Here is a 15,050-nt window from a genome sequence, read left to right on the forward strand (position 1 = left end):
GTTGATCATCGTTAATGGACCTGTCTGATAATATTTTTGTACATAAGTATAAATAATGTAAAAACTACTGAAATAATGTACTAATTCTACGGTGTGTGTAGTTGATGGGTGTATTGTTCTTGTATGTTCCTGTATGAAAAAATATTTACATTGTTTGATCATTAAAATTTAGGATTTAATGTTAAATAGTTCTGTTCACTTTGTACATTATTTTACACTTGACGTTGTCACAGCACCGAACCACAAAATTGATCGAATAAACGTGTAAAACATAACTATTGTTCCTGCGTGATCAACGAAGTGTGTAAAGATCGATAGTTCAATCTCTTTGAAAGTTTCAGCAAACTTCCTCTGTCACCCATCAACTACATTTATATGATATATTTTCAGTATTATTTCATAACATCCAATATATCTTCGACGAACTTCTCTAATGAAATGAACGTTCTAGTGTCTATTCCGTTACATTTACTTCTTGAGTCTGTAAGATCTAACCGTATCTGTTGATCATCATTCTCACACTACATAGTAGATCCCAATAACATATAAAATACAGATGTAAATTTATTTGATAATATATACATATATTATCAAACATACTATATATATATATATATAATTTTATAGCTGGACAAAATAGAGACGGAATACGTTTTTTTTTTTGCGAAGGCACGAATAGGGCCTGCTGAATAGATTTAAAACCAGTTATTCAGATAAAAAGGTAAACTTTTGTCATTGAATTCTCTGTGAAGTGTGATGACGTTTAAAAAAATTATTTACTCGTCGCAATCTCGATAGAACTGCAATGTGTACTCCGAGTAATCGACACCTGGTTTATTTTTACAAATATTCTGGAATAAAAGGGAAATTTATTAAACGGTAATGTAAAATTGTTTTACCTTGGTGCAGATCTTTATGTAAAGAGTGAATAAATCACCTCCTGAGGCTGTACAGTAGGCACACGAAACCTCAACGTCTTCCTGAGATAATGAGCAACATCAAGAGAAAACGACTGATCCCCTGGCTGATTGTTATTCTCCATGTATTGAGCTGGTTGTTGCACCGTGTACTTTCGACCGCACATCATCGTCTCATCTACCCCAGAATTTGTCGATAGAGAGCATTGTTGTACCACTTGCCAGTACCAAGGCATTCCACTGAAAATATAAAATAAAGGAAGAACGAGATTAGTTCGTTTACATCATTCTAGTGGGTAACTAATTGTATTTGGTTATTAATAATGGTTTAAAAAGTATTTCCTACGATATAAAAGAGATTCATAGAATTATTTATAGAATTATAAATAGTTTAGGAACATATTTCTTTATTCGTATTAAATAATCCAAGTTATGTCTGAGTAATTCAGGTGATTACGTTAGCTAAACCACTCTGTATATTTGATATAAGTAAGATTTAAAGAAGTCCTGCAATAGAAACAAATACGTCATCCCTTAACAATGACCAACAATATAATCATTTGCAAGTATTGTGAAATAATATGATAGATTAAAAAAATTCCAGAACACAATGAATCTAAATATACTAGCCTAAAAAAAAATGAAAAACTCACACAAAATGTAAGGTAAGATGTGTATCCGGCATATACTTGGACAGAGGTACGATGCAAGTAATATTATTCAATGTATCCTGCGAAGATGCAGAGCAATACTTTTGATCGAGAGAAGTGTTAAAGCTTTCCGCCACAATCCACAATTGAGGTTTCGGCTCCGGTGGCAATGATCCAGCCGCGTTGCTGGCCACCTCTCCCCAATCACCGCCACTGTTCTCCCTTCTTGTCCTCTTATGCAGATATTTATAATTATTCTGTAACAAATCAAGTTTCTCAGAGTCACAAGACACGATCTACATATTCACTTCATCCATTACCTCTTTCACAAGCGTCTGCGTGCTCGGATCGGATGGACTGATGCCATTCTGGAAACCCTTACTTATCTTACGTTTCTCCTCGTGTACATTCAATGGCTGCTCTATATGATCTGCTGGAAAGGTTAACGACAATTTATTTACACCGAGATAACCAGTATTTATTCGTCTATTTCAACGACGCTTTATAGGAATTGGTACAGCTCAATATAAGACTTACAAATGGATTTCTTTTCCGGGGGATGATCAGGCTGCTGATCCTCGAATTGGTGAATTTTGGCCGTGCAACAGTACACCTGAAAAAACATTTTTCATTCAACAGAATAATTCATAAATGACCGATTGTCACCGTTAGAGGATAAATAATAAAAAAATATTTCGTTTTACCTGACACGGGTTTTCGAATTCAGTGAAATGTTTTGGGCAATTCACCGGTCTGCCGATGGGCGTCGGACCTTTGCTCAAAGACGAGTCCACGTCTGAACCCTGATCGTTCTCGTCTACATTGCTAGGAACAGCACCTGCGCCGCTTTTGCTCAGCCAATTTCCAGGAAATTCACTGTAGTAGTTCCAAAAGTATTTTATTTTATATTTCATTTTACATAGGTAGTACAGTAAATCATCGATGAATGTTCGAAGAATCCTCGACACTGAATGTTCAGACGTCATCCCACCACTGGGCTGGATAATTTCTGCGAGACGCCTTCGAACACTTATCGATAATTTACCGTATTTTGTTTTAGAGTACGTTCAATAGTAAAAGAAAACAATTTATGGGGAATACCAACCTGTTCTTTTCGACTTTCAGCTGCGGACCCGAGTGACTAATCGGGTACCAGGTGATTTCTTGAGAATAAAGCTGCTGTTTCGTGTGCGGTGCTTGCGTGGAGAACGCGTTGCTTTTGATCGATAAACTACCGTCTGATCCTCTTGTGTGGGAGCCGTGTTTAGTGAACGACGAGGACAGAGTACTGTCTAACAACGAATTATAACGTGGATCGTAATTAGGCGTACTCGACACCGTCGACGGATGAGCCGGTCTGATGGCCAGCATTCCGTTGCTGGCTACTGCGGACCATTCCAGACTGCTACGCTTCTGATACTCTAAGAAGTATAAAGTTGCCATCGCGACTAAGCTGAAATTGAAATTTCCCGTCTGAGAACAGGTTCCAATTATGGTACTACGTAAACATAGTGACACATGCGGCACTGTTCTTAGATGTATTTACCAATAAATAATCCTATTATTTCTCGATGAAATTAATTTCTATTCCGAACAAGGATCTGTATCTACTGTTTCATTTATGTTCATAATGAATTTGGAGATGTCTACACAATTTTTCTCAGCGAAATTTGGTGAGGATATCTTTAGTTTAAAATATGACGCCTCATAATTAAAATAGAATAGCGAGTTACTTATTGGTACACCAAATAGTATCTCTTTGGATGCAGGATGTTATGTTTGCATTTGTTAAAAAATATTTCCTCTCTTTACATTAGGTTCATTGATAATAATAGAGGAGGTGGTCCAAATACAGGGTGTAAATATGGGATAATTAAAAGTACAGTAAATCATCGATGAAAGTCCCAAGTCCAAACAGATCTAACGCCACAAGTATCAACAATATAAAGCAGAGTCACGATCAATTACCAAAACGCCATAATAAGGATAAGAATAACGATGATAATCTGAATAAACTTGTTGCTGCAAAGGAGTTCGTCCTCCCGCTCGCACTTCTTCGCCTTTCCCTGTACAGACGTCTTATTATTCATAGAGGATGAGTATTTGTTGCTCGATATACTAGATATTGTACTGATAGAACTCTTGAGGCTGTCGCCTCTCTTCAGCTTCGCCAGTCGTTTGTTTATTCGTTCCAGTTGGTCTATGCGTGTCTCCAAGCTGTCAGTCACCTGAAGGAATTCCAGATTCTAAACCACGTGTCCAACGAAAATTCGACTAAAACCAAAACAACGCAATTAGGCAACGCGTACTTTACACAATTCCTTCACAGCACCAACGTTCTCCATGAATATCCTCTCCTTGTTGACCACCAAGAAATTCTCGATCCTTTGACCATTTGGAAGAACTATGTCCCCCGCTGGTAGCACAGCTTCCGGTAGTATTTGCTGCACCTCCTGCGCTATCACACCCGTGTCTTCTTGTTGTTTGATACCCAGGCCGGAATGCTGCGCGAATTCTGGATCGTATCTATACCGAACCACTCTCAACTGTTGCACGTTCCGCAATTGTTCGCGAGTGTCGACCTCCTGCACGTTCTGTTTCGCTCGTGCGTCGCTGGGCTGAACAATGTGACCTGTCACCTGTGTGCAGGTGTCAGTATTCGTGAAAATTTCAATGTATCTGGTTAGTGGATTATTATAGAATACAGGAAATTATCGATGAATGCTCGAAGGCTTCTTAGTACTGAGTGTTCTGACGTCACCCCCACAATTAGAGGGTCCATTGTGGAACCATTCAAGCGCCAAGTGGTGGGGATGACGTCTGAACACTTAGAGCCGAGGAGCCTTCGAAAACTCATCGATGATTTACTGTATTCATCAGTCGAACGATCTTCTTAACAGGTTCATCACGGAACCTATCGACTGACTTTCCGTTCACGTAGACTGTAGGTATTATTTGAAGTTTGAATTTGTATTACATGATGGTCACCGGTGATCGACATCTGTTGTGAATGTGTTAATATATTCATTCGACATGACGAACTTCAATGTGACCGAAATATCTGAGCAGCGCCGGATCAAGGGGGGATCTAGGGGAAGTTTAGCCTCGGGCCCCGTTCTGAACCTTCCATTTCGTTACGATTAAATGTTATTTACTTTTATTTAATATAAATGTCAGTTTCGGAAGATTTATATATTTTGTTAAGCTGTATTACAAAAAATACCCCACCCCCCGCTTTTCGACCAGGGGGGCCCCCGAAAATCTGATAGCCCTGGGCCACAAAAAATCTTAATCCTGCATGTGAGCAATCTTGTATCTATGTTTTAAAACCTCAATGGGGCTTTAGGAATGACGACCATTCCACGACACTTTTACTGCTTGTGGGTTAGTGAAATAATAGTGGTGGGTGTAGATATAAGTATCATACCTTCATGTTACCGTGAACAACTAGAGCTTCGTCTGGTCTGTCGGTGTTAATCCCGACTCGACCAACATGGTAAACGCTGTCTGAAGCTGCCCCCCTTTGCCAACCCCCTTCAGCGCCTACACCACTGCCTTCCGACTCGAATTGTCCTGGATTACTTGCCTGCGTGAAATACAAACGATGATGCTATCTAGATTCTTCGTAATATCGTCAAGATAACAATGACATTATCAATTTACTCTAAAATTGATAGTTCTACTTCATGAATTATGCACAAAGTTTACAAAAAAAGTAAACATTTTTTTACACAGTTACTGAAAAACTAAAACGAATTAATGACGTTGCATTTTCTGAGATTTTCAATCAATCGTAAATATGTGAAGTTTAGAATCTACTAATATGTATTTTCTCGTACATCTGTAATTTTCATAATTGTGATCAAAATAGCTGTATCTTATTCCGTGGTAGTTCTAATCTTCAGAGAATACATTATTACAAAAATACTTTCGTTCTTTCAACGAAAACTGTAGTTAAAAATAACAAATGTATTACAGTAATATCATTAAAATGGAATAGATTTCTGGTTCCTTAGGAAGTCACCATTGAATTTGACAAAATATAGTGGATTACTTATTCGTATACTTACTAAATGATATCAGAAGTTAATAATGATTCTGTACCGAAAGACAATTACCCTCACTATTATCCTCTCCGACGCATGAGCGACCACCTGGTAGCTAGCTTGGTCCGCGGTGTGCACGTGCAAGCCGACAACCAAATGGAAATATCTCTGATCCGGATTCGGTTTCCCTTTCTTCCTCATGTTGTTGCTGGTCGTCTCGCTGAAGTGAAGACGACCGACGGTCACCTTGGTCACCCGTTCACCACCCAGTTCCACCCTGAAAGCAGCTCTATTTTAGCGTAACGCCGTGACTTCTTGCTGGTCACCAAGAATAAAAAAGAATTTCGCACTAAGGTAGTTCCGAAAATTGTTTCTCACAGTTTCCAAATGTAAAAATAAAACAAAAGAGCAATCTTACATACAGTGTTCCACGGATACTTACACCAAAGTGGCAATAAAAGAGTAGGAATTTAAAAAAAAAGAAGGATGTTTGTATCCAAAAGCTGATCAGCCAATAGCTTAATACTGCCAAAATAATGAGTGAAATTCGATGCACAGGAACTAAATAGACGTACATATATGTACGAGTTTTTGTACATCGAAAGCACAAAATATGTATTAGGTTGAGTCATAGATAACTTCTACTTTCCTTTTTTGCATTTATATCGATCCAAAATATTTTACTGTTGCTACGAATGTACGAAAAATTCCTCATTACCATAATGTTCGGTTTAACTGTTTTTATTATCATAGCTATGGAATTATTATTTAATATGTTTTCTTTTAGTGTCTATGACGTATGTTATTCGTGACTCAGCCCGATACAATGTCGGTCGAACGGGTCAACCAACTGAATCACGCTGACATCCCTCATTTTCCGTATTTCCTAACTCTTCTGGGATTCTGAACCCACAAAAGTAACCGTGGAACACAAAAATCTTTCAATGGAAATTCATGGATGGACACTTTCTTCAGCGTACTTACGTCACAGGATGAAACGGTTTTTTGCTCCTGTCGCTCTGGCTCTGCTCGACACGGATCGTCTGGGTCGGAGACTCCACTTTGACACCGTAAAAGTGTAATTGGAAACTACTTATCTTTTTCAAACCTTCCCCGGTTCGCACGAATATAGCTTCGCCCTGGAGCTGAGCGTGACAGGTGATCTGAAATGACACGTCCACCATTAATGTTCATCTATCACTTTTCTAAGCACTGACCATTTAAATTCTGAACAATTTTTTATAATAATTTTTATTCTAGATACTTAAAAGCTGTTCACATACAATACTTCATATTCTTAATATTTTTGAATTCAAATAGCTAAATATGGTGTTCCTCCACCATTTTACAGCATCCCATGAGACTTCAAATTACGAGTAATACATATTGACAAAGGTATCCTGAAAATTCCAATTTCTCTTTAAAACTTCGCAGATTTCTAGGGGTCTCAATAAAAGTATTGGGAAATTTTTCGTTTTTTCTGATACTCGGTTCTTCAGGGTGAAACCACCCCTTAAACGTTAATATGTGTTTTCCTTCTGTATTACAAGATACTGATATTACAAAGCACCACCAAGACGTAAGGGGTTAAAATGTGGCCAATCTACGTTGAACAGTTCGACGTGGTTCTGCGGGGTGTCTACCTGAAAATGATTTTTCTTCTGACAAACGAACGCGTCGTCCGAGTTGCTGAAATTGAAACCCTTGTCCGCGTCCACGCGGTAGTGCGGAACTGGAAGCTCTTTGAGATTGTGGTCGCAAAGAACGTGCCAGGATGTCTGCTGAAAGGGGTGAAACCGAATGCACTGGTAGCTGGCGTCGATGTAGCTACTGTCTGCCACTTCGTCCCCGTCGAGGACTGCGCTGCTGCTGCTGCAACTGTGCTCCACCGTGCCCAGTTCCGGTTCCTGCAAGACAAAACCGCTGGTAAGACGAGTAACACTCACAAATAGTAACATTTACAATTCCAAGAAAATCAACACATTTTGTGCCGCGTTCGGTTCCAAGTCAGAATTGCTGTATATGAAAATTTATTCGGTATTTCGACAGAAAACTATAATTGAAGACGTTATGTTACAAAATTAACGATTAATGATATACAGAAAGATATGGTGACTTTAGTCAATTAAGAACATAGTATCCAGTACAAGGGTCAGATGTTCTTCGATTTTAAATTTCTAGTAAAGAAACATTCTAATATTTCAATATTTTTCCTTCCAATTCCAGGATAGTAAAATTGTCGAATTTAATATTGTACTTACATAGTACCTAAGTACCTACTGAACCTGCTGTCCGATTTTATATTGTAATTCGGGAAAAAAAGTGAAGTAAGATCAATGTTTATATAGACGTTTTTCATCATTTTCGTGTACTAAAAATTCATCTGAAGCTATGAGTCAGTATTGTGACACACTATAGAATACCGTTTTTCAGACCCCGTGAATCACATCGTGACTCTTTCACACCTGACACACGGAAGGTTAAGTGCCGAGCACAGTAAAAATATAATTTATGAATCTGAGTAATAAAAAATGTTACTCGTTGCACCTGCTTGACGTGAACGAGCCCATCCTGGCTCAGTTTCCTCTTCTTCGGCGCTGACTGCAGCGACGGATACAAAGTATTGATGTTACCGGGACTGTGCTCGTGTGGCAAAGGCACCAGAGTCTGAGCTATCGGTTGCTGTGATTGGAGATTCGGGGTTGTCGGTTGGAGGTGCGAGGTCAGGACTGAGTGTGCCAGTAACAGAGGATCCGTGGAGGAGGATAAGGTCCTTGGGGAAGAGGGTAATAAACTTGGGGCGTAGTTTGCCTGATTGCCTTGATGGTGGAGAAGCATATCTTGAAGAGCTACCTTTTGGTCTGAAACAGAGGAAGAAATGGAATTTAAGAATCTTGAAAATTGTTATGAATTTTTCACACAAGAATTATTTATTATATTCTATTCCTACTGATTATGTAATTTTCTTGTTAATTTTATAACCACTGATCTTGTCAATGATTTATTATTGCGATAAACATAAGTCTTGAAATGTTAATCCCTTGATCAAAAAGGCTGAGTGGTACTTGTGACCAAGGACTTCATGTATATAAATTTAAGAGTTAGTACAGAATAAGTAATACCTGTTTAGAGTCATTTGTTTATAATTATTATTCTTAGCTACTTACAGGAGCATTATATGTGGGATATAACATTCAAAGTAAAGTGATTTTGAGTATCGGTTATAGTGTAAATAATATTATTTTCTGTTCAGGCAATGGTAGAAACTTGATTTGAATTTTCCTTTAGAAACTTACGTGGCGAATGTACGTGTTGAGTGTCGTTGTGACCAGGAGGCGAGTACGGTGGTTCGCTGCCGCTGTCCGGTGGACTTTCTGGCAACGCGTGTCTGGAAGCGAAGGACATTCTCGAATTTTTAAATATTTTCAAACTTCTTTTGAAACAATGGATCCTCTGAGATTTAAAAAATATTTATAGAATTTCTTTAACAATATTATCCTTATGAAAGAGTAAGACTTCTTGATACTAAGATTATTGATACTTCTATGTTATATTACGTGTACAAATAAGTAGTCCACTGTTTTCTTATGATATCGGTCTTTCTAAATTACTTTAGAAAATTTTATTTTGCATAAAAATCCGCAGTCTACTGATACCAATAGTCGATCACTTATTCATACATCTAATAAAATAAATATTAGAACTAAGAATTGAGATCGTGTTTTTGTGAGGTAAATTCAACTTACGGATGAACGTACGATTGTGGATCCTTGTAAGTGGCGCCATTCGGCACTGTCGTGGTGCCAGATGTGCAGGTGCTCGAAACCGGACGATTTTGTGTAATCGGCGATGGTAGTCGAGACGGGGGTTGTTGGGTGACTGGCGCTTCGACCCGACTGTTGTGAGTCGTCGTAACACCGCCATTTTCATTGTGTGCAAGAGTATCCGCGAAATATCTAGGATAAAACGATAATCTTTGTGATTATACTAAATGGTATCGTTACAACGTAAGGAAAAAGGACGAAGGGTGGTGTAGTGTGTCTGGAACTAAAATCTCTGTAAAGAAAAATTTTTAAACCAAATTTTACTATTATTGTTCTTATCATAACGATTGCTGCTTAACAAGATACAAGATCTTTTAATATAGATTATAATTCATAATAAATAATCAATTTATACTGTCTGTGAATCAAGATTATATTTAAAAAGAAATATAACACGTAATCCAATATTCCAATTTTTGTAGAACATTTGTAATTTTGAAAATTATGTTAATCATGGTTTTATTGAATTCTTTCCTGTAACAGAAGTTAAACATAAGGTGTAATGTGATGTTCGTATAAAATTCTTCTTTGCGATAGAAATGGGTTCCTGTTGAATAAACATTTATTCTCCTGCAACAAAGGTTCCATCATGGAGTCGAATTTTGTTAAATCATGTAACCTTCGAATGATGTTTTCGTCAATTTGCGAATTGTTTAAGTAGCTGGCAACAGGAATTTCCTAGAAAAATGCGCTGCACGTGTAAACGGAACAAAGAAATAAATTATGCGGACGTTACATCAATCGATGTGACGCGATTGTCTTTTGTAAAACGCTTGACTTTCAAATCATTTCATTTTCTTTTTTTGCATTTTAACCGAAACTCTAGATATAATATACCGTTACTCGGTAGTTTCTCCAACAGTGACCCACTCCTGCGTTATTTCCACAACGACACGCTCGTGAAATACCGTATTTTTTCGTTACTGGAGTATCGTCGGTTTCCTGACAGAATGTCGTATTTTTTCCTTCGATCGTGCTGTTCGGAATCTCTTGGTCAAGAAAATTAAAACCAACAAGTTAATCGACACCGACGATTATAGAATATAATGACTATTAATTTATGCTGATTGTTGATCAATGAACAATCTGATAACTTGATCTAGGATATTTATAATTAGAAGACCAATTTGTTTTTCTTTCGGTGATTCTCATTTGGAATTTCCTTGAATTCTGAGACTGTAGCATAATCCATGCAACAATGCACGTTAAATAATAGAGTCTATTATACTATTCCTGCCAATTATGTATAATTATCTTGTCATGATATCGAATTCACGATCCTTGAAACTTATACCGATCACCAATCGACAATTGTTCTTGCCAATTTTGTTCCATCGGGATTTCCATACTTCTACTGGACACTTCAATTACACAGGATATAAATTCAGATAATTCGTACAATTCACAATATGTTACCTGTAGATCAGTAATTAAATTTTGAATAGATAATCGTTTCGTGACTATTAAGATTCTTCAAAATAGATAACGTAGAGTAAAGAAACGTTGGAAAAACTCATGCAACATACATATGCAACGCAGCATTTACATGATAAGCAACATTTCAGGCGTCTAAAATGGAATGAAATGAAACTGTAGACATGCAATTCTGGACACGTGGAACCCGGCAAAGATTATATCGAATTCAATAGACTCGGTGCAGACCATTATGAACTCAATAGACTCGGTGCAGACCATCCTGAACTCAATAGACACGATGGAGACCATCTCTAACTGAATAAACACGATGGAAACCATTGCGAATTCAGTAGGTCCGATAGATACCATTTCTAACTTAGTAGACACGCTAGAGTCCATCCAGAACTCCATAGACACGACGTAAACCATCCCAAACTTAGTAGATACGATTATCCAGAAGTCAATAGACCTAACCCAGATCATTCACAAATCAACAAACGCAATGGAAATCAGCCTGAATGGCATGGACTCGATGTAGACCATCTCTAATATCATAGACACGATGTAGACGACCTCAAACTCAATAGACACGATGCAGACGACCCCAAACTCTATAGACACGATGGAGACTATCCCAAACTCAATAGACACGATGGAGACGACCCCAAACTCAATAGACACGATGTAGACGACTCCAAACTTAATGGATAAGATGGAGACCATCATATACTTAGTAGACCCGATGAACACGATCCTGAACTCAATAGATCACCTTCTGACCTCGTGACCCCCAGGATCCTTCAGATCCTCAGACCCCTGGGACCCCAAGACCCTTCACCCTGCAGACCTCCAGAACCTCTCAGACCTTTGAGACCTCCCAAACCCACAAGCCATCAAAGCCTAGGGATTGGACAATCCCTCCAGATCTCTTTAAATTCTCCTAAATTTGAAGAACCCCTGTTTTAAATAAAATAGTACCACATGCCTGGGACTACGAGTACCACAACTTTTAAAAGCATATTGTATTGAGTCCTACTGTTCTGGTATCATGTAATAGTAATTTGTGGATACTTGGGCCATACTATACGATACTTTGTGCATCCTTCGATTTAATTCTATCGAGTTCTACCAACCTATCATCTAAGCAAGTCCTATTTAATTCTAGGAGATCCAGACGTACGTTCTATTGTTTCCTGAAAGTTTACCATCGTAACGTATCCGTTAGGGTCTTACGTACACATTCCATTGATTTCTACAAATCCAACATCGTGTCCTATCGAGTGTTACATGTCAGACATTTGTCGAATCATTTTCTACGAGTCCAGTACCTTGTAGCAATGAATTCTAAAAGTCAAGAACCGTGTAGAATTAAATTGTACGTGTTCGGTGTCAAGTTGTATTTTGTTCTGGGAATCCGAGACCGCACTTCATCAGGTTTCACGAATGCGAGGTCGAGTTTACCTTGCTCAAGGAGTCCTAAATCACTGTACATTGGAGTTTAGATGTCTGATATCACTGAGTATTGATGCTTAAAAATTCAGGACCTCGTTTTATCATTCACCACATGCTAAGAGTAATTATCAAGTAAACTTCTACTAACCTAGAATAGTCTCACAAAGTATCAAGCTCTAATAGCCCCGGATCCTCTTGTGTAATATCAAATTTTATAAAGATTTCACTATATGATTTGTCTTAGCCCATATTCGTACACTATATTTTGTTGGATTCTACGACATTAACGACCTACTTTATATTATTCTATACATTCAGAATCCGTTACATCCTAGTCTAACATGATAATTCCCTATTTCTCCTTGCACGCGTTGATTTTTATTCCTATAAGGACATGTAGGACAATCACAGCAATTCCTGAACGAGCACAATCACTCCCCAGTCAATCTCAGTTTCTCAGCAAAACCCGCGACGCAAGAAAGATCAAGGGTGAATCTTCCATTCGGTTGATCCCGTGAATGAAATCTGTTTCTGAGATCAGCGCGGGGCCTTTAATGGATCGAGTGCGTTAGGCTGGATTACCCAGGCTTAACGCGGGGCGAGCACTGATTCCATCAATTCCGACCAGGCTGTCTCTGCCATTATATCATTACACCTTCTGCGGTCGCTACCACATGATATCTGTCGGCTGTTTCTACACGCGTCCATATTCGTCTCTGTACGTGCACATAGTTCACCATGTGTTCAACCGGCCACATGGACACGGTTCATCCTATCCTCTCTCCCTCTACCTCCTCTGTGTTCGTTCCATGCAGACGCGTGTACACTAACGGCCATAAGTATCAGACTAAAATCCTTTACCGTTACTGCTCATAATACACACGATAGAGAAACTTTTACAGTATACCCACGATTCTGCAATTCAATATCGTTTGCGATCAAATTGGCTAGTTAGGATTACTTCGCACGGTGGTCTTCTGGCCCTGTGGGAAACTCGAAGTAAGTCAGTCGGCCTGTTAACCCGGGAGGACAGGTTAATTCGCCATTGGTAGTTAACTAGATTATAGACATTTCTGTACGTCAGCATCGTGCAAGCTACTTACTTTGATAGGAAGTATTTCGATTGAGTTCTTTCTCTAAAAAGTCCTGTGAAGATAGAGGATGTCGCGTGATGTGTACAAAGATTTTAATAGGGAACAATAATTCGATTACCAAAGTTACGATGGAAATACAATAGGAGATTCGAAGTTTAGTTCTCTGTAATTTATGACACTATTTTAACTTAAACAATCGTGTGGAGAACACGTAAATTCTGCTATTGCGTTCACAAGCGTTGTAAGTTTGGGAATTTTTTATTTACAACGAAAATTCGGAATTCTCGAATGTCCATAAAGCAATCGGTTTTCAATTCATCGAGCATTGGTTTCGATACGTATGATTGTCACTTTAGAAGGTAGTGCCGTTCTTATACGTGCAGAAAAGCACTGGGTCGACTAACCAATCACTTGAAATAAAATCAGAATGTATTCGTGTATACGTCGATATCCACCGTCGAACCTATCGAAATCACTGTTGTAACGCAATTCATTATGTAATCGTTGCAACAACGTGTAGTAAATTGTCTCGGCGAACTCTGACTTCGCTCTTCCTAACGTGAATGTAACAAGAACGCTTCATTGACCCTTGGGCACTGTTTATGATCAATTTAACCCGGACCAAAACATTCATTTTCAATCGTTTCACCAGATTGAAGAATGTGTATAGACAATTTTACAAGAATAATTGATGAACACTATTAATTTAACAATTTTAATTTTGGCTCAATGTTACTCGATTGATGCATATGTAATATATTAATTGATAAGGGTACAAGAATTACCAAAGAATTATACGTTGACTGCTGGAGAAGTACATCAAAATTATCGTCTTAATCTTTTTATTAAAACAATTGTTTATGCTATAGAAAAGTGAAATTTGTAGTAGTAACGGTTCATTTAAGTGAATTTTACTTCATTAGAAATAATTTGAATTTGTTACCTAAATTTTATCAAATTTCGGAGTTCTATAATCTATAATGCTACATATTTCTATATTTCTATATTTCTATATTGCCATATTTCAAATTTGATGAAATGCAAAAGATCGAAAAAGTTCGAGATTATTGAAATATTTATAAGGAATTTTATTGGCGGACACAGTACCGAGCGATTGAGTACATTGTACCTAGACCATTCAATTCAGAGATTCAACGCGACGAGTAAGCGCATTAGATCTGAATTCTTTAATTGGCTTGATTCGAAATGGGGTGCTTGAAGTGAGAACGTTTTGTCCGTGCCGTCGGTCTTCAGTGTCTGCGCCAGTGGCGCAGCAGTTTTTCTCTCGTAAAACGTAGACAGCAATTGTCCCCCTGTCTCACGAAATCACATACGCCATCCTCCTTCTGGATTAAATAACTTCTATCGCAACTGTGTTGTTAATTGTCTTCGAATCTTTTCAGTACATAATTAAAGTGTCGAATAGGTTGCACATAATCACAATCTATTGTATTTACAATTATAAATAATAACGCAACAATATCTGTCATAAGTAAAATTACAAAACAACCGAGTAAAGATAATTTTCCTTAGAATTTTCTTTATATACTCAAATTTCGTTGTTGCAAATTCAATGACAGTTTTTTTATGATATTCTGTAAGAAATTCGAATTGTTATCGAATATACAAAAAATCTGTCACATTTGGCTAA

At 37.9% G+C, this 15,050-nt stretch overlaps 1 protein-coding gene across 1 annotated transcript in view; it reads right to left on the reverse strand.

Moving 5' to 3' along the window:
• Positions 1–776: 776 nt before the first annotated feature.
• Positions 777–15,050, reverse strand: part of LOC107188362 (myelin regulatory factor-like protein) — a 65,142-nt gene continuing 50,868 nt past the window's right edge. Inside the window, exons 3-18 of the mRNA XM_015576638.1 lie at positions 9,360–9,569; positions 8,910–9,001; positions 8,161–8,474; positions 7,257–7,520; positions 6,598–6,776; positions 5,686–5,890; positions 4,995–5,153; positions 3,877–4,206; positions 3,536–3,795; positions 2,673–3,020; positions 2,272–2,443; positions 2,105–2,180; positions 1,888–2,000; positions 1,571–1,824; positions 938–1,157; positions 777–851 (exon numbers count right to left, since the gene is read on the reverse strand). Coding sequence (XP_015432124.1) covers positions 777–851; positions 938–1,157; positions 1,571–1,824; positions 1,888–2,000; positions 2,105–2,180; positions 2,272–2,443; positions 2,673–3,020; positions 3,536–3,795; positions 3,877–4,206; positions 4,995–5,153; positions 5,686–5,890; positions 6,598–6,776; positions 7,257–7,520; positions 8,161–8,474; positions 8,910–9,001; positions 9,360–9,569 — 3,271 coding nt within the window. The remainder of the gene's footprint in view (positions 852–937; positions 1,158–1,570; positions 1,825–1,887; positions 2,001–2,104; positions 2,181–2,271; positions 2,444–2,672; positions 3,021–3,535; positions 3,796–3,876; positions 4,207–4,994; positions 5,154–5,685; positions 5,891–6,597; positions 6,777–7,256; positions 7,521–8,160; positions 8,475–8,909; positions 9,002–9,359; positions 9,570–15,050) is intronic.

This window comes from Dufourea novaeangliae, unplaced genomic scaffold, assembly GCF_001272555.1.
Source record: "Dufourea novaeangliae isolate 0120121106 unplaced genomic scaffold, ASM127255v1 scaffold124, whole genome shotgun sequence".
Lineage (NCBI taxonomy): Eukaryota > Metazoa > Arthropoda > Insecta > Hymenoptera > Halictidae > Dufourea > Dufourea novaeangliae.